This window comes from Pavona decussata, unplaced genomic scaffold (assembly GCF_977016875.1).
Source record: "Pavona decussata unplaced genomic scaffold, jaPavDecu1.1 SCAFFOLD_37, whole genome shotgun sequence".
Classification (NCBI taxonomy): Eukaryota; Metazoa; Cnidaria; class Anthozoa; order Scleractinia; family Agariciidae; genus Pavona; species Pavona decussata.
Window position 1 is genome coordinate 565,001 of NW_028145459.1, and position 26,885 is coordinate 591,885.

The 26,885-nt window shown below is 40.1% G+C and overlaps 1 protein-coding gene across 27 annotated transcripts in view; it reads left to right on the forward strand.

Moving 5' to 3' along the window:
• Window positions 1-26,885, forward strand: part of LOC146483883 (CUB and sushi domain-containing protein 1-like) — a 167,603-nt gene that overhangs the window by 57,010 nt on the left and 83,708 nt on the right. For 19 of the 27 annotated variants that reach the window (XM_085105159.1, XM_085105149.1, XM_085105162.1 and 16 more), the window contains 9 exons: window positions 4,592-4,768; window positions 6,302-6,475; window positions 6,783-6,956; window positions 7,799-7,972; window positions 8,534-8,704; window positions 9,436-9,612; window positions 14,275-14,448; window positions 15,677-15,847; window positions 16,177-16,353. In XM_085105159.1, coding sequence (XP_084961285.1) covers window positions 4,592-4,768; window positions 6,302-6,475; window positions 6,783-6,956; window positions 7,799-7,972; window positions 8,534-8,704; window positions 9,436-9,612; window positions 14,275-14,448; window positions 15,677-15,847; window positions 16,177-16,353 — 1,569 coding nt within the window. The remainder of the gene's footprint in view (window positions 1-4,591; window positions 4,769-6,301; window positions 6,476-6,782; window positions 6,957-7,798; window positions 7,973-8,533; window positions 8,705-9,435; window positions 9,613-14,274; window positions 14,449-15,676; window positions 15,848-16,176; window positions 16,354-26,885) is intronic. The other 8 variants (XM_085105165.1, XM_085105168.1, XM_085105150.1 and 5 more) reach the window with 7 other exon arrangements.

Genomic DNA, 26,885 nt, shown 5'->3' on the forward strand with positions numbered 1-26,885 from the left:
CTCCTGACATACTCGAGCTAAACGAAGGTTCGACAGCGTCCAATTGGCGAACTTGGGTTTCTGCTTGGAATAATTACAGGCTGGCTACGAAGCTAGATAAAGAGGAAGAAGCACGCCAAGTAGCAACACTTTTGGCCGTAATTGGAAAAGAAGCGAACAAGGTGTTTCGTACTTTCACGTGGGCCTCGCCAGACGACGCGAAGAAAATCGCTGCGGTTGTAAGCAAGTTCGAAGAGTATTGCATTCCCAGGGAAAACACTATTTACGAACGTTTTCTTTTCTTTACGCGGGATCAGCGGGAATCTGAAACTGTTGATCAATATTTGACGGAGCTTCGTCAAATTGCAGCAAATTGTGATTTCGAGTCAATCACACCCGATCAGCTTCTCCGGGATCGACTGGTGACAGGTACCAAAACTGCCAAGGTACGTGAAAATTTGCTCAAAGAGAAGAAATTGACTCTTGAGAAAGCTATAGATATCGCTCGTGCCGCCGAGAGTACGGCTGTCCAAATGAAAGTTATGTCTGCTGAGTCTGGATTGAGTGCTGTGAAAGAGAAAGAGAAAGAGCAGTCAGAAAATGTCCCATCTGTCAGCAGTGGCTGGATCAAGGACTGCAGATTCTGTGGTAGGAACCACGAAAGACGTAGCTGCCCTGCCTTTGGCCAGATTTGTGCATATTGTAAAAAAAGGAATCATTTTGTTGTTAAGTGCCCAGCAAAAAGCAAGGTGTCTTCTGTCCAAGAGCGATTTTATTTAAGTGCCGCAGGTGTTGGAAACGGAGGTCGTGAGATGGTTACCCTCACTGTATCAAAAGAGTCTAACCCCCTTTCAGGTCACGATGTAAGCTTCTTGATGGACGCGGGGGCTGAATGCAATCTTTTGCCCTTGGATGTGTACAAGAAGGTGACTGGCGATCTGCACTTGAATTTCCTCAATGCACGCGGCAAGTCAATCCTGGTTTTAGCTAATGGAGATGAGCAACCCATCGAGGGCAAAGCCACAGTGTATGTCTCCCGCAAAGGAAACGCACACAAAATTGAAGTCAATGTAGTCAGGGGCCATGGGTATGAGCCCATACTGTCTAAGCAGACAATGCTGGAAATGAACTTGATAAAGATCCTAGACAGTGACCGAGATCCACGCGTCAATGTACTGAAGTCCGACACAGAGCCACTGCTGGAAGAGTATGACGATGTATTTGAAGGCCTTGGAAAGTTGGACGGACAGTACCACATTGTAACAGACGAGTCCATCAGACCTGTAGTGCATCCTCCGCGGCGTTTACCTGTTGCGATGACTGAGCGAGTTCAGCGGAAACTCGAAGAAATGGTAGCTGCTAACATAATCGAACAAGTCGACCATCCTACTGACTGGGTATCCAGTATGCTAGTGGTGACCAAGCCATCCACCGAAGCTGAGGGGGAAACCAAGTTACGCATCTGTTTGGATCCCAGGGATCTGAATCTTGCCATAAAGCGTGAACACTTCCCGATGCCGACAATTGAAGAGATTGCAACTAGGCTGAATGGGGCAAAATTGTTCAGTGTTTTTGATGCCAGTAATGGTTTCTGGCAAGTGGAACTTGACGATGAGTCTAGTAGTTTAACAACGTTTAACACCCCGTTTGGGCGCTACCGTTGGAAGCGAATGCCATTCGGCATCAATAGTGCACCGGAAGTTTGGCAGCGCAAAATGCGAGAGCACATTGAGGGGCTTAAAGGAGTAGAAGTAATTGCAGATGATTTTGTGATCGTTGGATTTGGCAACACACCTGCTGAGTGGCAGACAGACCATGACCGGAATGTGCGTGCCTTCCTAGACCGTTGCCGTGAGAGAAACCTGAAGTTGAACAAGAAGAAAGCCCGACTGAGACAGCAAGAAGTTCCCTTCATCGGACACGTTCTAACCCGTGAGGGACTGAAACCAGATCCACACAAGGTTGAGGCAATTGTGGGGATGCCAGACCCGACTGATGCCCAGTCCTTACGTAGGTTCCTGGGCATGGTGAACTACTTGGCAAAGTTCCTCCCACGTCTATCCGAAGAAACAGAAGTCTTGAGAAAACTCACTGAAAAGGATGCTGAGTGGTGTTGGCTGCAAAGTCATACTGATGCTGTGGCCCATGTCAAGGAAATGATTGTATCTGCACCTGTACTTGCCTACTATGACGTGAATAAGCCAGTGGTCATTCAATGCGATGCTTCCCAAAGTGGACTTGGTGCAGCTCTGCTACAGGAGGAGCGCCCAGTGGCTTACAGCTCTCGTTTGATGACTCAAACGGAACAAAACTATGCGCAGATTGAAAAAGAGCTACTCGCCATAGTTTATGCTTGTGAGAAATTTGATCAGTACATTTTTTGAAGGAGCAATGTAATTGTGCAGTCAGACCACAAGCCGTTGGAAACCATATTCAAGAAGCCAATCCACAGTTCGCCAAAACGCCTCCAACGCATGCGTCTCCGCTTACAGAACTATGACATCCAAGTGGTATACAAGAAAGGAGAGACCATGTTCTTGGCTGACACATTAAGTCGCGCTTACTTGGAAAAGGAACCAGTGAGTCAGACCCAGGACAGTGACGTCCGTTCTGTCAGAGAACGACTGTTCGCTTTTGAGTTAGAGCAGATTAAAAATGGTGAAGATCTAAGTGTCTCCCCCACTCGCCTGGAAGAGCTGCGCAAGGAGACTGCTCAGGATGAAGAATTACAGACCCTGTCTGATGTTATTCATGAGGGTTGGCCAGAGACCCTGTCAGAAGCTCACAAATATGACCGGCGTCGGAGGCAAGTAATTGAGCTGTATTGGAACAGCCGTGATGAGCTGACCATAGAAGATGGATTGGTATACAAGGGTCATCGCCTTGTGATACCATTTAAAGAGCGTTCTGGTGTTGTAAAGAGCCTGCATGAATCACATATTGGAATAGAAGGAACATTGCGTCGTGCCCGCGACATTGTTTACTGGCCTGGAATCACAGCCCAGCTCAAAGATCACTTGTCAAGGTGTGGAATCTGTAACCGTTATCAGCCCGAACAATGTAAAGAGCCTTTAAAGCCTCATGATGTGCCTAATTTGCCATGGCAGAAAGTTGGTGTTGATCTTTTCGTGCTGGACGGGCAATCATTTTTGATAGCCGTTGACTACTACTCTGGCTATTTTGAAGTGCAAGATATGAGTAGCACCACCAGCAACCGTGTTATCACCATTCTAAAGGCGTGGTTTTCCAGGCATGGTATTCCTGTGACTCTCATCAGTGACAATGGGCCCCCCTTCAACAGTGAAGATTTCCAGACCTTCAGTAAGGAATGGGATTTTCACCACGTCACATCAAGCCCTTATCACGCACAAAGTAATGGTCGTGTGGAAAATGCAGTTAAGACTTGCAAGTCATTGCTGACCAAAGCCCGAGCTGATAAGCGTGATCCTCTGCTGGCGTTACTTGAGTGGCGCAACACACCAACTGAGGGTATGAATGCTTCTCCTGTTCAGCTACTATATGGTAGGCGAACACGCACCCGTCTCCCAGTAGCCTAGCAATTGTTAACTCCACAGGTGATAACTGATGTCCCCGAAAAGATCAAGATTAGAAAGCAGAAGCAGAAATACTACTATGATCGTCACTCACATGAACTGCCAAAATTGCGTGACGGTGATGCCATTAGAATGCGATTGCCACGCGAGAAGGAATGGTCACTGGGGCGCGTCATTGGAGAGGAGGGGACCCGTTCCTACTTGGTTGAAGTGAACGGAAAGCATTATCGTCGGAACCGCAAATGGCTCAGAGCAACACCCGAGGAGTTACCGGAGTCAGTGGACACAAACCTCGACATGACCGATCCAATGGAACTGGTGGAGTCAAGTCCTGCTGAGCCGCCACAGGCAATGATACCATCATCACCAGTGGTTTCTGGGCCTCATACTGAAGGTCGTCCAGTGCGGGACCGCCGCCCCCCAGTGTGGTTAAAAGATTATGAGTGCTGAAATAAGACACTGACTCTGCCTTGTTGCCCCTTTTTTCAATTTGGCTTTATTATGTACTTTTGCAGGGGCATTTTAATATAGGAGACTTTCTAAGGCAGATTTGAACATTATGTTATTGCTTTTTTATTATCATTAACGTTCTGTATGCATAAACTAAACTATTAGACTTAGGAAGGGAGATGTAACGAGTATGGTTACATGAAGTACAAGTCTAGTTCCCGCCTTGCGTGTTACGTGACCGAGCTTGTAGGAAGCCATCTTGAAGTTTTGTGGTCGCTGTTCAACCGGAATAAATAAGTTGTGTTTTGCGGACTCTGTGTCTTTCCGCCTGTCGTTACAGTTAGAGCTTTGTAAGATGGGAAGAAGGGCTTTGCGTCATCTATAAGCAGAAATCACAAACCTTTATGGGGATTTCTTGGCACTTCATTGATGCCTTTAGCGAGAACTTTTCGTAGGGCTAGGTTAGGGTTACTTCATAAAGTTAAATTGTCATAAAAAATAAGGAGTTAGTTAGGTGAGTGCCCTGTCTCAATCGCCTTTGCTGTAATAATGCAAAATATCTACCAAGTGTGAGCAAATAAATTTCATAACTTGTCCCTTCTTTGCAGTAAAAGACTGTGGAGATCCAGCAACACCCAAAAATGCAATAATTTCAAATCCAAGTGATAATTACCCTTCTGGGTACAAAGTGATATTCAAATGCAATGATGGCTATAACCAGGAAGGAATGGCTACCCAAATGTGTTTCCAGGGCCAGTGGACTGTGTTGCCATTGGAATGCTCAAGTAAGTTACTTTAGTAATACATGCGATTGGATGAAACAGTTTGATTAAATTTTTGAATGGCACTGAAAGGATATGTTTCACCACACTTTTTCATGGACCGAGATGACTTTCTGTGGCTCAAAAGAACTCGACAAAAGATCTTTTTCGTCACGCAGTTTCAAGGTTCTGATAATGATGTGTACTGAGTCAGTGACAAAGGTAGACTTGGAAGAAGAGACCCAAGTTCTTCCAACGGAAACCGCAGCTTCAGATTACGGGAGAGGGCTAGGTCATTAAACTAGGTACATGGGTAAAACATCCTGTATACTGCTAGGACTTGAATGGCAATGGTATATTTCAAGGCTGATAAATACAAGAAAATGAAGTGTTATTTAGTCAATGACACAGGGATACTCGGATTAAAAAAGAAAGACTTGAAATCCAAGTTTTCCCAACAGGAGTTGAACCTGTCATCGAATTAATAGTCCACTTTACTTTTTTACAAGAGGTGTCTGGCCTAAAATTCGAAAAATAAAAAAGTGAAATTCGATTCTTGTCTGTACTGCGAATTTTATTGGACACTTTTACACTACTGAAATGCAGCTAATAAATTGGGCATTAGTTGTGCCTTCACGTTTGGTTTAAAAAATTCTGCGGTTTCAAATAAACCACATCTGTGTAAATGCAACAATAAAGCACGGAACAACTCCAAGTTCCACATTGTCTCTGAGGAAGGTTTCTATAATTATGACTTGGAAATCTGCCCAAGCACTTTCTATTTTAAAAGAACATTAAAAAGAACTTTCGACTTTAAATTCTATTTAACAGAACCTTTATACTGCGTGACTCGGCAGCATCCTCATGGGGTCAGCACCAGATAGTCGTGGAGAGAGATAGTTAAACGGACAGATAAAGAGTCCAAGAAAGAACGGAGGATTTTTCTGTCGATTTTTATTGCTTTTGGTTCAACTTTCCCTTGTCCTAACTATTGACTGTTCCTTCTTGGTTTGACAACACTGAATGAGTCTTAACTAGAACCGATATTCTTATCCTAACAATTATTTTACGAGCGCATGTAAGATTTTGAAATGATAGATACATGTAGCTAACGAGGCACTCAGTGTCGAGCTCGTGATAACAAACTAGCACCAGAAGGTAAATCGAACCAGCGGAATACTTGTTTTATTACAAACAACCAATAAATATTGCTTAATATTGCTGATTTTATTTTGCGAGAAACGTTACAAGACGATTTAATGGCCGGTATTTGACGGAATGTAATAATGGCCGCTAACTCTGGAATTGCATTTTTCAATGAGTTAGTTGATCTTAGTTTTGATAACGCTGCCCTTCTCGTTGGCTATGAATCGTAATATATCCAAGCTGTGCTCGCGGCATAATTGTTAATTGTACAGCTGTCCAATTCTGTGATTCGTTAGTTTGTAAATACTCTGTTGTAATAGGTTCAAGTTCTGGTCAATCAGCCATGTACCAGTCCACCTGGACATTTGTCCCAATTGATATACTAATGCAACAAGGTTTTTTTTGTAACAGAGGGTAGTTGTGGAGATCCCGGTACTCCTGAAAACGGCCGAAAAGTAGGGGTGATATACTCTAAAAACAGCAAAGTTTATTTTGACTGCGACTTGGGGTATGAGCTGGCGGGTTCGGAAGAACGCAAGTGCCAACGAAATGGAACTTGGACAGGACGGCAGCCAGTGTGCAGAGGTAGGCCGTTTAACGGCTTCAATCGCCAAAGAATGGAGATACGAGAGAAAAAATTGTTGATTTAATGTGTAAAGATGATATGATAAGTATGGTTATGTGTCTGCATGTGTACGATTTTGCTTTAATTTTTTTTTTGTAATTCCTTGATTAGGAACTTGTTTTCAGAGATAAACAGTAGGTGTGGATCTGAAATGAATAAATCGAAATTCACTGAGCACAAAACTCTGACATTTGACAATCAGTTCTTGTCTAGAAGTTACAGCAAAATAAAAGTTAAGACTGCGAAAAATCTGTTCTTTTTTTTCAGTGGTGGACTGCGGCTTTCCACCTAAACCGAAGAATGGCAGGTACATTGGCAACCAAACAACCTTTCAAAGCTCGCTTAGATTTGAATGTGATGAAGGCTACCAATTGCAAGGAAGAAAAACAAGAATGTGCACATCGGATAAACAGTGGAGTGGAAAAGAAGTGACTTGTGAGGGTAAGTAAATTCAATACTGTGAATGCTCATTCTTGACCTTGGAATCTTAAACATTAGTAGACCTTAAGACAAGAGTTATTCATGTAATTGTTAAGTAAATGTAGTTTCTGTATAAATAGCACCCACATTCTGTGTAAAGCCAACCGAATTAACAACACATTGCTAATTAACTAAGACACCATTTCATTATTAGGAAATAAAAGTCTAAGATTCTTGACTTTTTTTTATAATGGTCGACATTGGCAGGGGTGGATCCAAGCGAACAGTTTGGGATGTTAGACCCCCACTACGAGAAGCTGAAAAACTTGATACATACCTTATTTCAGATTATGCATTTTCAAAGTTTTCTGGTGTACCTTCCCTCTAACCACCTATAGGGATCCGCCTCTGTAACCAGTATGCCCAAGAACAAGTTGCCGCTGGATGTCATCATACTGTCTTTCATTAAGACATCTCAGACGAGAGCACGCTGGAAGGTTCTTGAGAGCTATAACAAGCTATGGCGTGCACATTTGTGATAATTAAGTACACTTCTCCAACTCAAAGACAGGAAGGAAGTTTAGAAAAAATGATCTAAATTTTCATAAAATTTGGTGAACTTTTATTTTGAATTTCTCCTACATCAAAAACTCCAAAGGTCCTTGAGGATGGTTAAAAATCTTAACTGGGCCTCGTTTTTCAAACCCACTTCTCAGTGTTTGGAAATCGGATTAAACTCTCTTCCTCGTGCTTCATATATTACAAAAAATATATCATGGCGCCCATGAGCCAATAACATTTGATAAATAGTTTGCGTTCAGTCGATAGAACTAATATTTCCTGATTTAAATCCTCCGTTAAAGCCGTTGACTGTGGCAAGCTTTTCCCACCGATGAACGGTTCTCTGTCGGGTGAAGAAACCACTTTCCCGAACCAAGTGGAAATTAGCTGTGATGAAGGTTTTTCTCTTCGAGGATCTCGCCGTCGAACCTGCCAAGCAGATAGAACGTGGAGTGGAAGCACAACGTTCTGTGATGGTAAAGCAGTCAATCAATCTAACAAACAACAGTGTAGATAAGAACTTAAAGTGAATAGCGAATTATTTCGTTTTTAATGTTTATTTATATTATTAGGATCCACGATGAAAAGAAAATAATCGAACAAACGGAACGATTATCAGAAACTTGCAACCGTAACAGAAGAAAGCCTTACCTCGTTGAAGACGGGATAGGGATTTTTTTGTCACTGCTTCTCGCTTGGTGGGCGAGTTCATGTTGCCATCTTTACTCAAGGTTGAATATAAAACGAACAAACAAAACAACGCAAAATAAACAGCAAAAGCAAACGAAAGAAATCGTAATTCTCGTAGGTGATTAATTTTATTGATAAAAATGAAACTATTAGTCTAACACCTGTGCACTAAAAAACTGTATTCGGCCACCTTAAGTGACCCCGGTAACGGTAGTCGCACTGTAAGGTATAAACGGTTTCAACCACTGAGGTTCCCATACGTTCTAAGCGTTAGCCCTCGGTTACAGGAGATCAGACCAAATTCGTCATTCTTCCTATTCATCACAATTGTGTTCTCTCTTGAGCAGGTATGTCCTGTGGCGACCCTCCTGCAATATCCAATGGACAACTTAATTCCACTGGAACGAGTTTTAGCGATACGGCTTATTACAGTTGCGACGAAGGATACAGTTTGAACACAAATCCAGTTAAGCGATGCACTGCGAAGAGGAGATGGAGCGGCCTTACTCCAAGATGCCGTAAGGAGCCACATGTTTATAATTATTCAGGGGCACCCAACGGATCGTTTCGGTAAATTATGTTTTCGGAAGGCCCTTAATCCCCTACAATTTTCTAAAGGGAATTTTCACCACGAACTTTCGTGATATGCAAAATTTAAGGCCTAGTGTTTTCGGATTGATAAAAATGTTGTTTCGGGTACCGAAAAAAGGTCAGCTAAGATTTTCGGAAAGGAAATAAGACCTAAGGTTTTTGGGAAATGTACAAAAATGCCCTACTAATTTCGAAAAGACTCAAGTTCCCCTAGAATGACCGAACAGATAAAAGTATTATAGCGCTGCTTAAATGAACCTATAGAGCTTTAAATCCACTCGAGATCGTCTTAAATAACGTTTCAAATGATCTGCGAGAAAATTGTCGTTGGGTGCCCCTGATTATTTTCCAGTTGTAAGAGTTTTGTAGGATAGGTAGAAGTGATTTGCGTCATCTATAAGGAGAAATCGCAAACCTTTCATCGGGATTTTTTGCCGCTTCATTTGATGCTTTTGGCGACATCTTTTGTAGTTGGGGCCAGAAGCTTAAAGGAGGCTATACTGCTTCAAAAAAGCAAATTGTCATAGAAAATAAGGAATAAGTAAGATAACTATCCTGTCTCAATCGCCTTAGCTGCAATAATAATAATGAAACAACAATTTAAATTTCTACCGAGCGAGAACAAATTACATTTTCCTAACTTGTCCCTTTTTTGCAGTAAAAGACTGTGGAGATCCAGCGACACCCAAAAATGCAATAATTTCAAATCCCAATGATAATTACCCCTCTGGGTACAAAGTGATATTCAAATGCAACAAAGGCTACAACCAGGAAGGAATGGCTACGCAAATGTGTTTCCAGGGTTGGTGGACTCTGCTGCCATTCAAATGCTCAAGTAAGTACTTAATACATGCAATCGGATGAGTGGCGTATCATTTCGAAACAGTTTCATTATTATATTTTGAATGGCACTGAAAGGATATGTATCACTATACGGACCGAGATGACTTCATTCCTTCTGAGGTTCAGCGGAACTCAATAAAATATCTCTTTTTGTCACCCAGTTTCCACCCAATGATTTGTCCAAGTACAAGGCTACATTTTAGTCGTGTAGAACAACAGTTATTTCACTTGAGAATGATGTGTTATTCATTCAGTGACAGGCATGTAACGATGTTAATTTATGCATGTTTAGTTAATTTATACAGTTTAGTTTACATCCAGGATCCTGTCTGTGTTCGCCCGCTTTGCTTGATGTATACTTGGCTTACAAGATTAAAACGCTGTGTTTAGATGTTCTGGTGCTTCGTTGTCTCTCCTAGCGAATACGTTACATGGTGTCAGAAGTGAAAACCAGTTTCTACATCCGTTGCCATCGAGGAATTACCGCTCAGCTTACTGGAAAGTGTTCTGGAGAGAGGTTTGTTTGCACGCACGTGGTCGAGCAACTCTGATATTCGAACTGTTATTCTATCGGATACTCGTCGATCTCTACTGTGTTCTGCAATCGCCACTCGACCACTTCTTCACAAAGAATAGCGGAAGACAACAGTGAGTGGAATTGTCTTGTGTTTTTGAAACGGAAGCTCTGCTGAAGAAATCTAGCTAACTTCAAAATACGAATTATGCCACTGAAACCCGAAGGTAGCGGCGCATCTGTGCAAGTACAAGAAGCCTTCACACAACCAAATCTGTTGCAAATCCCGTTAAACATCCCATTGCCCACAAAATTAGAGCTCACAGGGGATTTGGCGTCGAACTGGAAGAAATTCCACCGTGCTTGGAAGAACTACGAAATAGCTGCACGTCTAAAAGATCCTGAAAACCCTGCTGCAAATAAATCACTGAGAACTGCCACACTGTTAACCTGTATTGGCTCAGATGCTCTAAATGTGTACAAAGACTTAGAATTCGAGAATGAAGACGATAAGAACGACATTGATATTGTTCTTCAAAAGCTACAGCGTTATTGCATTGGAAAGACAAACGAAATGTACGAGAGATATCGGTTCAACAAGAGAGACCAAGAGCCAAACGAATCTCTGGATGCTTACGTCACGGCACTGCGCACGTTGGCCAAGACATGTAACTTCTGAGTGCTAGAGAACAGTCTAATTAGAGACAGGATTGTCATTGGAGTAAGAGACAATCAAGCACGCAAGAAGCTCCTTCAAGTCTCCAAACTCACAATGAAATAGCAAGCGTGATTGCCTGTCGTCTCCTGTCCTTTAGCCATTAATTCCTCGCGTGTCAATTGACAGGCCGTACTGCCTCCAATCATGCAAACGTGTTCCGGTGCGCTTTGTCCCCAAGACAAAGCGGTTCGCAGATTTCTGCACCATTAAGTATCAAGACCAGTTGTAATCCTCTTCTCTGTTATGTTTTTTCTGTTATTTAGTGCTTTAATCATATTTATATAATTATTTATCTGACTGTCTTTATACCGTAGTGTCTTGTACTATTGTCACTAACCATCCTTGTAATTCAGCCTTTTAGGCTGCGAGAGGGATATCAATAAACTATTATTATTACTATTATTATTATTATTATTATTATTATTATATCTGTAGATCATATGAAACCTCAAGCCAACAATTGAAGGAAATTAAAAAATTTCAAAAGAAGTTCTCTGATTAAAAGTTTAAAAACACTTAGCTTTCGATTGCCAGTCTGCAATCTTTAAAAAGTGAGATGTAAAAAGCGAAGGCAGAAATATATATACAAAGAGGTGAGAAAAAATAACGAACAAATATGAATAAATACAATAATACAAGGAAAATACAAGTGTGAAGAAAAAATATTGATGACATGAATAAAGTTATAATAAAATTGAGTATTGTCTTGGCAGATGTTTAGCATTATTGTCTGCCTGGCTAGTTATCGCAGAGTGCCAAGATTCCAACGTTTTTCTTACGCGTGAATTGCCTCTGTTGATGACACGTGCATTCTCAAAATCAATAGTATGGCCTTCGAGCCACGCATGGCTGGCAACGTTGGAGCCACTTTTAAAAACTTTGGTGTTTCGAATATGTTCCTTTTTTCTTGTGTACTGTGTAAACATCTACTCGTTTCTCCAATGTAACTCCATGTGCAGTCCGCACAGGGGATTTTATAGACAACGTTGGTTTGCCGATCTGATGGGGGTCTAGATTAAGGAGACACAAATTTCTGTTGCAGGGTCTTGACCGGTCTGGTGTTAACTCGGATACCGAATGACCAGTTCAACTCCCAACAAGAAAGGTGCCAATCGCCATTAAAGAAAAGCTAAAAGAGAAACTGGATCGTTTGAAGAAAAAGGGCAATGTCCGACTGTGTGTGGACCCCAAACCACTTAACCAAGCCCTCACTGAAACGAAATCACTACCCGCTGCCGACAATCGAGGATGTCCTTCCTGAGCTCTCAAATGCAAGATGCTTGACTGTGGTAGATGCCAAAAATGGGTTTTGGCATGTGTCATTGGACAAGGAAAGTAGCTATGCAACTACATTTTGCACTCCTTGGGGAAGATACAGATGGCTCCGAATGACATTCGGCATCTCACCGGCCAGCCCCTGAAGAATTCCAGCCAGCGAAGACTAGATCAGGCATTGACAGGGTTGAATGGGTGCAAGGCGATCGCTGATGACATCCTTATATTTGGATGTGGTGCTAACGATGAGGAAGTAGTAAGAGGCCATGATGAAAAACTAGTTGCTCTTCCTCAACGCTGCCGGGATAAAGGTGTGAAGTTTAATAGGGGAAAGCTGCAGCTAAGACTCAAGGAAGTCGCGTACATGGGCCATGTGCTCTCAGCTGATGGGTTACAACCAGACCCTGAAAAAGTCAAGGCAATCAGAGAGATGCCAACACCGACTGACAAACAGAGCATCCAACGCCTCTTAGGGATGACTAACTACCTACAGAAGTTTGCCCCGAAACTTTCAGAGGTCACGACTCCCCTACGCGAGCTCATCAAAAACGACAACGAGTTCTTATGGGATGCGCAGGTTCGTGGTGCAGCCCTGGAAGAGGCAAAGAAGATCCTTTCTACAACTCCAGTCCTAAAATACTTTTTGATCCAGGTGCCACGCCTACACTACAGTGTGATGCCTCCATGCATGGTCTGGGAGCGTGTCTAATGCAAGATGGACATCCTGTCGCATATGCATCCAGGTCCCTGACCCCAACAGGGGTCCTGTACGCGCATATGGAAAAAGAGTTATTGGCCATAGTATTCGGAATGGAGAAGTTTGAAACCTACCTGCATGGAAGGAAAGTGCTGGTTGAATCTGACCACAAGCCTCTGGAAGAGATTTTCAAGAAAAGCCTCTTTAATGCACCCAAAAGGCTACAACGAATGCTCCTTAGACCCCAACGCTACGAGTTTGAAGTTTCTTACAAAAAGGGAACCTCCCTTGATTCTTATGGCTGATCCCCTAAGGCGGGCGTATCTGTTGCTTAAGGAAGCCACTGAGGATCAGGAAGACGTCATGACAGTCTCGGGAACAAGGTCTCCAACAGAGATAGAAGCAGAGCAAGTAAACATGCTAGAGTATCTTCCAGTGAAAAATGAAACTCACTGCCAAATTCAAAACCTTACTCAAGAGACTCCTGCCTACCACTGGCAGACTACTAACACAACCGAATTTGACACTACTTCCCAGCTACTTCATGCCCAGAAGAACAAACAAGCCTTCTATTACAACAATGGCACTAAAGAACTCCAGCCACTTAAACCAGGTAGCACCGTTCATATCCATCCACCCAAGTATAGTCATCACTGGACTCAAGCAACGGTTGACAAACAAGTTGGTGTACGCTCATACCAAGTAATCACTGACGACGGAAGGGTGTATCGCAGGAACCGCCGACACCTGCGTCTCACAGCTGAAGTCCCAAAACAATCACCTCCTGCCGTTGAGATATCTAGCTCCGATCCTGGTCCCCTGCCCTTGCCTAAAGTTGAACAGGTACCACCAGAAGCTGAATTAATGCCCCAAAAGGTGGTCAAACCGCAAGCAGCACCAAGCCCTCAAGCTGATGACTTTAACAAGTCCAGAAAGATGTAACGCCCAGGAAAGAGTCCTGCGAAGACCAGCATACCTTAGTGACTATGCATGCTGACACTTGTCCTATGTCGTTCACGTTCCCTGAAAAATGATCCTAAGAAACAATCTAAGTTTCTCTTTCTTTTTTCTTTCTTCTTTGAACAACGAAGGGAGATGTAACGATGTTAATTTATGCATGTTTAGCTAATTTATACAGTTTTGTTTACATCCGGGATCCTGAATGTGTTCGCCCGCTTCGCTTGATGTATACTCGGCTCACAAGATTAAAACGAATTGTGTTTAGATGTTCTGATGCTTCGTTGTCTGTCCTAGCAAATACGTTACAAGGCACACTCGGAAAATAAATCCAACATAACTGTTCAGTGTATAACTGTTCATTTCTGTTATTTCCTTGTTTCTATAAAATTTCTATATTACAGTAGTTTCAGGTTCTTTTCAATCAGCCATTTACTAGTGCACTTGGCCATTTGTTTCAATTGACATTCTAATGCAACACCTTTCCCAACAGAGGGTGGTTGTGGAGATCCCGGTACTCCTGAAAACGGCCGAAAAGTAGGGGTGATATACTCCGTGAACAGCAGAGTTTATTTTGACTGCGACTTGGGTTATGAGCTGGCGGGTTCAGAAGAACGCGAATGCCAACAAAATGGAACTTGGACAGGACGGCAGCCAGTGTGCAGAGGTACGTAGGCCGTTTTTCTTGTTCCTAGAATCCATATCCGTTTTAAGACTTTTAGACCAAACTGCAAGTTGAAATCTATACCCTTTTTCAGACCAAAACCCTCTTAAAAAGGGTACCCTTTTGGCTAACAATGCCCACATAGCTTATATTGGGGAGTACCCACCTACCCCCTCCCCGGTTTATGTGAAAGACGAAACAAAGGTCAGGGAATCGTTAATAGTATTTAGTGAATTGGCCACACTTTTACCTTCCTTCTTGAGAAGGTAATTAATTATTATACCATCAAGAGCCCACAGTCGCTCACACAGAAACATTCATGGCCAATCTTGTGTTTCGGAACAATACTTCAAGGTACCTTATGTAGGTTCATTCTCTGCTGAAGCTCAAAGAAAACTTCGTATAATTGTTAAATATTTCTTCAAAGATTCGATAATTAAGCTTGTTTTTACCTCATTTAAGATTCGCAACATGTTTAGTGTGAAGAATCCTATTTCCTTCTGAGCACCGTTGTTGTGTCGTGTATAAATTTACACGTGCAAGTTGTAATGCTTGTTCAGTATATTGGGGAAACATCCCGACACCTCTCGGTACGCGTGCGCAAGCATTTGGAAAGGGATAGGACCTCTCATGTCGTCCACCATTTGACCCAATCTGAGGAATGTCTTAGATATTGTTCTGAGACTTGCTTTTCAGTGCTGGATGACGGAACCCAATCGCTATCAGTTATTATTAACAGAAACTGGTCATATCCGCTGGGAAAATCCTAGTCTAAGTAAGCAGCTGAAACACGCTAAACTGACATAAATGTTTTACTTTTATTGTTATTTTTTATTTTGGTGTTTTCTTCCTTAGTTTAATTCCTGGTTTGACTTATTGTTGTTTGTTTATGCTTGTGTTCGAACTGTAATGATCAAATTTACTCTAACGACATTGTAGCATGTGCGTTTTCTAATGTACATTTTACGTAGAGTCACATTTTTCTAACCATTCAAGACAACATAGCGGTTGTCGGCTTATAGATTTTTAAACTTTTAGCCAATGAGTTATTTATTATTGTTACAATGAATCCTGTTTATGGATGCTTCGTTTTTCTTACGTTGAAATTATCAATGCTTTAGGCATAAACGACTTTAACCACTACCTACCAAGTGTTAGCTTTGTTTAATAGCAAACCAGATCAAATTCCTCACTATCCCTATTCACCATTATTGTGTTTTACCTTGACCAGGTATGTCCTGTGGCAGCCCTCCTGCAATATCGAATGGACAAACTAATTTTACTGGAACAAGTTATAACGATACGGCTTATTACAGTTGCAACGAAGGATACAGTTTGAACACAAATCCAGTTAAGCGATGCACTGCCGAGAAGCGATGGAGCGGTCTTACTCCAAGATGCTGTAAGTAGGCTCATTGTTTATTATTATTTTTTAGTTTTCAGAGTTTTTTAGGATGGTAGAAGTGCTTTACGTCATCTATAAAGAGAAATCGCAGACCGTTAATCGGAATTTTTTGGCGCTTCAATTGATGCTTTTGGTTACATCTTTTGTAGCTGGAGCCAGGAGATTAAACAAAGCTATACTGTTTCACAAAGTTGAATTGTAAGGAATAAGTAAGATAAGTATCCTGTCTCAATCGCCTTCGCTGCAATAATAATAATGAAATAAAAATTTAAATTATCTACCGAGCGAGAACGAATACATACTCATAACTTGTCCTTTTTTTGCAGTAAAAGACTGTGGAGATCCAGCGACACCCAAAAATGCAATTATTTCAAATCCAAGTGATAATTACCCTTCTGGGTACAAAGTGATATTCAAATGCAATAAAGGCTATAACCAGGAGGGAATGGCTATGCAAATGTGTTTCCAGGGCCAGTGGACGGTGCTGCCATTCAAATGCTCAAGTAAGTTACTTTAGTAATACATGCAATCGGATGTGTCGCGTACCATTTGAAAACAGTTTAATTATTATATTTTGAATGACACTGAAAGAGCATGTATCACTTACACGGACCGAGATGACTTCATTCTTTCTGAGGTTCTTCGGAACTCAATAAAATATCTTTTTTTGTGACGAATTTTCCACCCAATGATTTGTCCAAGTATAAGGCTGCATTTTAGTCGTGTAGAACAACAGTTATTTCACTTGAGAATGATGTGTTATTGAGTGACAGGCATACTCGGAAAATAAATCCAGCATAATTGTTCAGTGTATAACTGTTCATTTGTGTTATTCCCTAGTTTATATAAAATTTTTATATTACAATATTTTCAGCTTCTTGTTAATCATCCCGGCCATTTACTAGTACACTTGGCCATTTGTCCCAATTGGCATTCTAATGCAACACCTTTTCCAACAGAGGGTGGTTGTGGAGACTCGGGTACTTCAGAAAACGGCCGAAAAGTAGGGGTAATATATCTTCGTGAACAGCAAAGTTTCTGATTTTGACTCTGACTTGGGTTATGAGCTTGTGAGTTCGGAAGAACGCAAATGCCAGCGAAATTGAACTTGGACAGGACGGCAGCCAGTTTGCAGAGATAGGCCGTTTTTGTTCGGTTTCCTTGGCCTTGCCTCTAGATTCTCAGACCAAACTGCAAGTTGCAATTTGTACCTTTTTTCAGACCAAAAGGGCTAAAGAAGTATAACCTTTTTGGGTAGGCACATAAAAGCTTATATTGGGGAGTACCCCCCTTCTCCCCGGGTATTTGTGGAAGATGAAACAGACAGCAGAGAATACCGTATTTCTTCGATTTACCGCCTACATTCGTATAAGCGCCCACCTCGAATACGCGCCTACCCTGAAAGCCAAAAAGGAAATAAGCGCCCATCCACGAATAAACGCACACCACACCCTTTTCTAACAAAAAAAAAAACATTTCTGTACTAGAAGAGAGTCAGTAGTGTTTCAAAATTTGTTCTACATGGGTTCAAATTCCATCTGGAACTCGGATTTTTCCGAGTTTCCCATCATGCAAAAACTTATCATGATGTTATCTTTAGAAAGGAAAAGTCGAAATATGTGGTAAAATAAACAAGTGCAGAACAAAAACAAAACAAGAAAAAAAAAACCGAGGAAAAGAAAGACAAGATAATAAAGATAATTACTTATTTTTCCAACGGGCGTTTTATTAGGATAATTATAGAAAGGAGTAATGTTAATAAAATTTCGACTATGGCATGTATTTTTTTCTATTTCCTTTCCAATTTGTGAGGTCAGCCAAACTTAATTGACTTATTTTACCAAATACATTTTTGCAGAAGAATGTAACAACACTCTTGGAATGCAAACCAAATCAATCCCGGATGAAAGTATTACGTCATCCTCCCAATTAGACTCCTATCACGAAGCCTACTATGGACGACTTGGGGGAGAGAATGCTTGGTGCTCAGCGATAGAAGATGAGAATCCATATATTGAAATTACATTGGACGAGGAAAAGGCAATAACTGAAATAGTCACACAGGGAAGTTTATCTGATCTTATTTGGTCTAAAAAATACGAGATCGAATACTTAGAGGGAGGAAAATGGACATCATACAAACAGGTAAAACTAAGGTAGACGGGAAAAAAGGAGGAAAGAGGGACGACTTTGAGTATTTATAGCTTTTTAAATATTTGCGCAAACGAAACAAAAACGTCGTGACTTTTTAAGAAATTTATCTGGGAACAATTTAGTTTGGCGGGTAAGGGTACACTAAATTTGATGTTGTTATGGCAACCAGTTTTTGACAGGTACGTTTTTAGAAATCGGAAGAAGATTTTAACGAAAAAAAAAATGAAATCTGTTTTTAAAATTTAAAATTTTCAAGTTTTTATATCAATTTTGTGTTTTTCTTTTCACTTTGATTACATTTGGTTCATTGTTGGTGGTTTTTCTAAGATTTTGGGGGAAATAAAAGAAATTGAAGATTGCAGATCCAAGATGGCCGCCATTTTAACTAATCAGTGTACGTCATATGACGTCATTACAACCTTAATTCCCAAGAGCCGGGAGAGGGGGAAAGAAAATAATTGGGTGCTGTGTAGTTACAGGAGAAAGGGTGGGTGCTATCTTTCTCCACTCTATCTATTTTAGTCTCCCCTCTTAATTAATAAATTTCCAAAACCGTGGTGTATCTATTTTAATCGACATTGGTTATTAAGCGGTCGTCACGTGCTGCTTATAGTAATACTTTTCTTTTCTGTATTTTTCGTCGGTCACGTCCTCAGAACTTTTAGATCTGGCTTCGCTCGGTCAAAACATCTATCAAGACAACTTCCGGTGTATGACGTCAATTAACAACAACAACAACAACAACAACCTTCTTTTTCCCTCAAGATTAATTAAAGGTCAACAAAACAAAGTTACGTGTAGTTGTTAGCACTTATTGCACTAAGACAAGCCGATGCAAGTTTTGTGGTAGTCATTGGCGTCTTTGACATTCCCCGCATGGACGACTTACTTAATTAAGCAAATAATTCTACTGAATACCTGGAAAAAACTCGGGAGTTTCTATAGTTCAACATATTGCTAAATTTCAGATATAAGCTACTCTGAAAATTTGTGCATTCAACGCATAGGTAGAACAAATGATTCTACTGAATGCCAGGTAAAATAGCTCATGCAATGTGACGTACTCAACATACTGCCAAATTCCGAATATAAGCCCCACCGTAAATTGGGCGGGGGAGGGGGGGGGGGGGGAGGTGATTCGGACTTCTTGTTTAATTTTATTTAGAACCAAAATAACTGTCCTAACTGTCCTACCTCCGCTGTAAATATTAAATTACATTATTTAAACCAACTCCCTGACATTTTTCAGGGAGCTGGTAAGCGCTTAACATTTCAAAATCTTTTCAACTTAATGTATGAAAAATGAATGGTAATAAAGTCTTGTTGTTGTTGCTAGCAATGAATTGTGCGGTGAATATTCCGTTGGTATGTAAAGTGTGCGTATGTGATTCTCCAATCAAGTTTAGAGATATATTGTGCCATTTACAGGAACATACTGGTAACAGGAACTGCTGCCGACGAAGAAGAAACACCTTACATCCAGCAATCAGGACACGATCAATACGCATTTATCCGAAACACCCTTTTGGACTGATGAGGCAAGGAAGACCTACTCCCGCTTGTCTGAGACTAGAGCTGTACGGATGTTCTGCTCCTGGTAGGTGATCAACAGTGAATTCTTCTTATTTGTGGTATGCGAGGTCATAAAATGATATGATATGGTATGATATATAGGATATGATATGATACGATACGATACGATACGATACGATACGATACGATATGATATGATATGATATGATATTATATGATATGATATGATATGATATGATATGATACGATACGATACGATACGATACGATACGATACGATACGATACGATATGATATGATATGATATGAATCGTTTACGGGGGTTGGCTTGTGCACTTTGTTTTGTCTTGTTGAAGCGAAATAAACTTTTTATCCCGTGTTTTGTCATTCCCTACAAATGTCCTCGTTTGCAGAAAATGTTGGGAAAATAATAAGCGTCCACCTTCAAATAAGCGCCCACCCTTAGGCCCAAAATTAAATAAGCGCCCTGGGCGGTTAATCGAATCAGCCATATTTTCATGTATGATCACTGTAACGACCTGTTATACTGATCAAAGGAACAAATTAAGTTAACGTGTAAAAGCAAGATATTACGTACTATGTGAAAATATGGTTCACTGCCGAGGACTCGAAGCGCGGTCTCCTGCATTCAAGGCAGACGTGATAACCACTACACTACAGGCGAACCCACAGTGACAGCGGACGAAATAGTAAAGCTTATTCTTATTACATCACTAAGATTACGGGGTCGCTCACTCAACACAGCGATTCTGATTCACTAAGGCTCGACTTCAGTGTGAGTAAGTGACAGAGGCATACTCGACAAAAGAAAAACGATCTCTGCATTATTTACGTTATTTTTTCTTTCATCAGGCTCAGTCAACGGCGGGCAAACAGTCTCTGGCGATGGAATTTAAACTGATGTGTCTGGAACTTAGCAGGTTGGATGGGAGGAGTACAGTGGAATTTTGGGGGACAGTAACGACGAGGACTACTAAGTAAGGAACTGTGGGAAAATTATTTACCGCGTTTTCCACTGTTACGACTCCAGTTCTAAAGAACTATATTACTTCAATATAATAGATTTTATGTAAAATGTATTCTCTGTTTACTTAAGCCAAAGCTAAAGACAATTTAGGTATTTCCCCTTGGTTAGGTACTTTTGACACGGTAATATAGTCTTTGATTGTTTGTTTGATTGATTGATTGATTTCAAATCTACTGCATAAGTAAGTAATTTGGCTGCCTTTTTAGTACTTTGTTTCCTTTTGGTCGACACGCTACACAAACGCGAATGCATGTCAGGATAAAATGGTTACGGTTGGTCAAGTTGTTAAAGTTATTAAGATAGAGGCTACGTAATAAAATTCAGTGGGCAGGATCGTGACTGGAGTGGATGTTCCAACAGAAAGTATTATACAATGCAAAACTTTATTTTACACTCCTTAAAGAGGGCTTTTCATTGTCTGGCAGCGTCTAAACCTGAATAAATAATTATCGATGTCAGTTTCTTTCGCTTTTATTCACTTTAAAATGTTAAAACTACCAAGATCTTAGTAGAACGCTGGTTAGCAGCAAAAGATTTTGTTTTCTCACAACATATGGGACAGTTTATAGCTATTTTTAGGGCCAAATTAAAACCGTCGCCTTTTGCATATCAAATAAAATATTATTAAACAAGTTTGGCGGTGCAAGAGAGTTTACTTTGTAAAAGAAAACTTTCACAACTTTAATGTCTCTATTGCCATCTAATGTTATTGCTGTTAGTTTTCTTATAAGTGTATATTACACTCAAAAATAAAGTAAAAGTTAATAAATAAATATGGTGTACCATCGTACTGATGAGTTTGTTTTTGTATTCGTAAGAGAATTTCAATGTTCATTTTGTTTTGAATAATTTCACATAACATTTTATTAAACTTGAGCAAGTAGCCTCCATTCGTTAAAATTTTGTATTTTCATAGCTGATTTGCTGATTTTAATTAAAATGTATAAAATAAAATGTGCCTGTATATTTGTCTATATTTAATATGTCTCAGTTACTACGCACGGTGTGATTGGTCAATTTTGCTGGCCGTATTTTACTGTACGGCCCGCTAGATTTAAAAGTTTAACCTTTGAGATATAATAAATATCTTACTAGCCTCGTTTTCTCAGTCCTCGTTTCCTCCCGTTGATTTATGGCCCGCGCTCTTCGCGCTTGGGCCATAAATCAACGGAAAAACTCGGTCCGTAACTTACAGGACGGACCCCGAACTCCGTTAGTAAGGAGTACATATTTTCCCTCAGAAAGCAAATATCAGTGCTGTTAAGAATTCACTGAACATCTGGTCATGTGGGGGCTTGGATTGGAAAGGGAGGGGAGGAGTGGATGGGTAAGCTTTCCAGTCTGAATTTTCTAGCTACTTGCACACAAAGTTCTTACTTGAACTCTTCGAGACGAAACGGCTTTTTCCCAGTAAGTTTTTTCCCGGAATTGGTCAATGAAGAGCAACTAAACTTGAGCGACACAAATAATAATTTGATTATGGTTGCGAATGGACATGATGCTGATGACTCCCCTGACTCAGCAGTTGTTTGTTGACAAGACATGAAACTTGCAGCGCCCCGGGTTGAAGATTAAAACAATGCCGGACTGGTGCTTTCTATCGCAGGTTGTTTTCAGTGTATTTTGTTGAATGAACCACTAACGGTTGGAGAAAAGTATATGCAGTAACAGATAAATCTTTGTTATGCCATTGGTAAAGTTTCCAGAAAACTCGTTCCGTATTGACATTAACGCATACTTATCTGGTTCACGCTATGATTTCATTTTGTGCTTATATGATTCAACGCCAATTTCTTCTCCCTTCATCATATCCGGCGACCACCCTTTCTTCCACTTCGAAAATACAGAACTGGGCCCTGAGGTACCTTCGTCTATTTTATTCCCCCATGGTGTGGTTTGCTGCTCAAGGAAAAATTCTCCAACGCGCAAAAATTCCCCAGTAGAAGCTTTTTTCGTATCCTATCGTTCTTATCTACCTTTCAGATCTACCTGTTTCCAGTGCAAATTGAACGCCAGCGGCGTACCTTAATTTATTCGCGATGTACGCACGCCATTTATGAGCACAGAAATTTATATCTTCTTGGGGGTTTGAGGGCATACTTCCCCAGCGGCAGGAAATCCCAATTCTTTTCCGGTCTTTTCTAGGACGGAATTTTTCAAAAATGTTGGGGACAAGACGATCAACGTATATATTTGCAAAGCGCAAAGGCTTGTCCCACTGTCCTCGTCTTTGCACGAAATATCGATTTCAGGTGACAAAGATACACTGACAATCACAAGTTTCTAGTCATATACACACAGTTCATTTAGTAAATGAACCCCTTGAGTCCTCACCCCCTTCTCCAAGGGAGCGCTTTTGTGCTTTGTGGGTGTGGTCTGAACAAGTTTTTTTTTACCTCTAAAAGGTTCCACCATACCTCTGACGGAAGTCATTTTCATTTAACAATAATAATAATAATAATAATAATAATAATAATAATAATAATGATAATGATAATAATAATAATAATAATAATAATAATAATAACAATAATAATAATAATAATAATAATAATAATAATAATAATAATAACAATAATAAGATTTTAAAGTCGGTACACACATGCGTACGAGGCTCCAGGACACCTTTTCACAAAATTCCATTTGGGGATTTCATTGATGACTGCCGCTTAAACGCTAGCCAAGCGTGTCTCCGCTAATTTTAGAAAGTGAATGATGGCGTGACGTTGTAAATTAGTATTTTAGGATCTTTTTAACAACTTTTTTATTTCATCAAAATTTTAGTCTTACTATTGTTAAAAAATTGTGCTTGAAAATAGCTCTGTTGTACTTGGAAATAGTCGCTTTTTTTTTTTTTTAATCGAAATGAATTTTAAATATTGAATTGTAAATAGGTTTTAATAGCTCTTTTTTTCTACTTTTAACTTGTAAATATCAATTTTGCTTGGAATATTATAATAAAGAAAGATTTTATTATAATAATAATAATAATAATAATAATAATAACAATAATAATAATAATAATAATAATAATAGTACTAATAATAATAATAATAATAATAATAATAATAATAATTAATATAAATATTTAATATTTATATTGCGCATTTTCTATAAAAATAATCAAATGGGCATGGAATGAGTACGAAACCACGAATTTTAACCTCTAAATCTGGGAGTCACCCTCCCCCATGGGCCCTTAAGACGGCTGGTATATCGGGGGATAATACCTACGGCTGAAAGATTGGCGGGCAACTATAAAATTTTGAGGACATATTTTTCAAGTCGATATATTATCCCCCGACATACGAGCATGCTGCAGAGGGGATTATTTATTATTATAAAGTAGCCAGGGTCAAGCAAGCACCGTGATTGGTCAAACTGAGTTCTTTATAACTCCACGATGCACGAAGCATACGTATGGTGCGTGCATTATAATTGTACATATGCACGGAGCACACGTCAGATTTTTTGCCTGTGAAAATCTGAGAAATTCAGCGACAGACCGCCATTATGGCCGAGCAATTTCCCTCGTTCGACTGCGGTTTCGAGTTTCTCAATGATATTGTAAACACTAACCGATGGTTATAATAATAATAATAATAATAATAATAATAATAATAATAATAATAATAATAATAATAATAATAATAATAATAATAATAATAATAATAATAATGATTGTTTATTCAACCTTTTTGCAGTATAAACTGAATTACAAGGCGGGTCATTAATTACGTACATATCGGACACATAAATATAACTGTTAATGTTAATACATATCACATTTCGCTATTTTAAACAAGATTCTGGTATTTTATGGTGCAAAAATTTCCAAATCTGTTAGTTCTTGCGGAGGCAGCCACAAAAACAGATTCTCCTGTTCTAAGGGCATACGGTCTTGTGTTCGCAACTCTCGGCACTAAGCTTCGTAGCAGGTCGGGAGAGGAGTAACTTCGCTTGAGAAATGTTATACACGCATCCTCCCTCCTCTGGCACAGCAAGATTAAGCGTGACTTCTTAAGCGCGTCCTCATAGCACAGAGAAGGAAAGATAATTTTTAGCGCCCTCTTTTGTATTGACTCAATTTGATCACTTAAGTATTGCGTGAGGCCAGCCCAAGCGGGACTCGCATACTCTAAAACAGACCTGATGATACTACAATAGACAAGAAGAAGTTAGTTGCCTATCAGTTAGTCCGCATTTCTTAAGGGCGCGTATTGCATATATCGAGCTCTGAGGTTGTATCTGTCCAAGTTGAATCCAAAGTGCGAAGCTCTCTTTCAGCCCCCTCGACGTCGCGACTGGATCAAAGCAAACGGCGCCGTGCAAACCGTCTGGTAAGAAAATCGCCCGCTCGGTGTTAACACTCTGGGCACTATGATGAAAGAGATCAGCGAAAAGGCAGTGCTATCCACCGTCTACACAAATCATTGTGTTCGAGCAACAGCGATAACCTTGTGGTCAGAAGCGGGCTTGGCAGATCGGCACACTTGCCACATTTCGGGCCACAGAAACCCGAACAGTCTCCATCGTCAACTCAGCTCAGAGAGTGCAGTGATGTTCTGTCATCTGCTCTACAGACAACACAGATCGAAGCAAATGTCTTCCCAACAATTTCAGTCCGTTTCTTCTCGACAACCAAGAGAAATGTCATCCACAGTTGCAGAATCACACCGACCAACATCTTCCAACACCGCGGTGATTCTCATGGCATATTCAATAGGCCTTATCACGGTTTTCGACGCCATTTTGACGAGTAGGCAAACACGTCTGAAATAACAGTGTTTGTATTGAAATCCGATGTCAAATAATTTTCAAAAAACATCGCATCTGAAAAATTCATGAATTGGAAACTTTTGGCACTAGGAAAACAATTTTAAGTAAAAAAAATTTGAGGGATGTAGCTGTGCCAGAAAGCGTCCAGTCGTGTTTTGAACTTTCCATACATTTGTCAATATAGCGAACCAGCCGTGAACTGCTACTAACAATAGTTCGCGGGAAAAAAACACAGGGAAATGTATGGAAAGTTCAAAACACAACTGGACGCTTTCTGGCACAGCTAGATCCCTCCAATTTTTTTCTTAAATCCTTTCCCTAGTTCCAAAAGTTTCAAATTCATGAATTTTTCAGAAGCGATGTTTTATGAAACTTATTTGACATCGGATTCCCATACAAACACTGTCATTTCAGACGCGTGATAAGGCCTATTCGTGCACTACAAATTCGGTTCAAATAAACTTGAATCTCCCTTAATCCACAAATAAGTGAAGTATTTGAACTTTTGAAGAGAATCCTTAGCTTGTTGTTTAGCTTTTTCGAGAACTTTTCGCTTCAAATGATTCTCGTCGTGAACGATACAAAACGTTTTTCATTGGTTTTCTGCCAAATTTTGAACCAATGACATTGCGTCTGACGTGTAAGGAGAAAGTTGATGTTGATTCATTAAAATTCGCAATTGTCTGACGAGTTGCAATTGTTTATATTTTATAAAAGAAATAAAATAACTTGTTCCTTGTGCATTGTTGAGTTATATAAGCACTTGGGAACTTTTAAGAACACTCGAGAAGTCTCTCGTGTTCTTAAAAATTCCCGCGTGCTTATATAACTCAAAATGCACTCGGCGCGTTTTTTATTTCTTTACTAAATTTTATTAAATTCAGCAACAAGAACTAAAACTGTGACGCTCTTTCTTCGTTTTTCTCACCGCAACGGGCGGAAATTTAATGGTGGGCTACGAATGGTATCCCGATGGTATCCACATTTCCTCTTCGACTTTACTTTGTAAATCACCCTACCTTGAGGAAACTTGAAACGCCCTTGTGGATTTTGGTAGAGTTTTTAGACGCATGCAAATATGATGCTGTAAAGAACGTTTTGACTCTCAATTAATGAAAATTTCAACGGAAGTTTCTCAAATAATAGACAACTAATAAAAACAGCACTGTCAGATCGTATGCAGTGATATCACAAGAGATTGCGTGATATTTCGTCACCTTTAATTGATGGCCTGGTGATAAATGAAATACGATAGCAAGCGATTTTCGTCGATAAGAGTTTTCAATCCACCGCATCCGCTTGAATGCACGTATTAATTCGTGTTAAACTAGCTAAGATTGTTATGTTTTTCATTTGTAAAACCTTGTAATCAGCAGCATACAAGATGAGGATTCTCTTTTCTTCATATTGTTTATGGATTATCTTCATTTCCCGTGCCGTGGAAGGTAAGCTTCATTAGTTTGAGATGCGCTCGTCCGATGTATCATGCAAATATTTGTTTATCGCACTGTCACAACTGCAA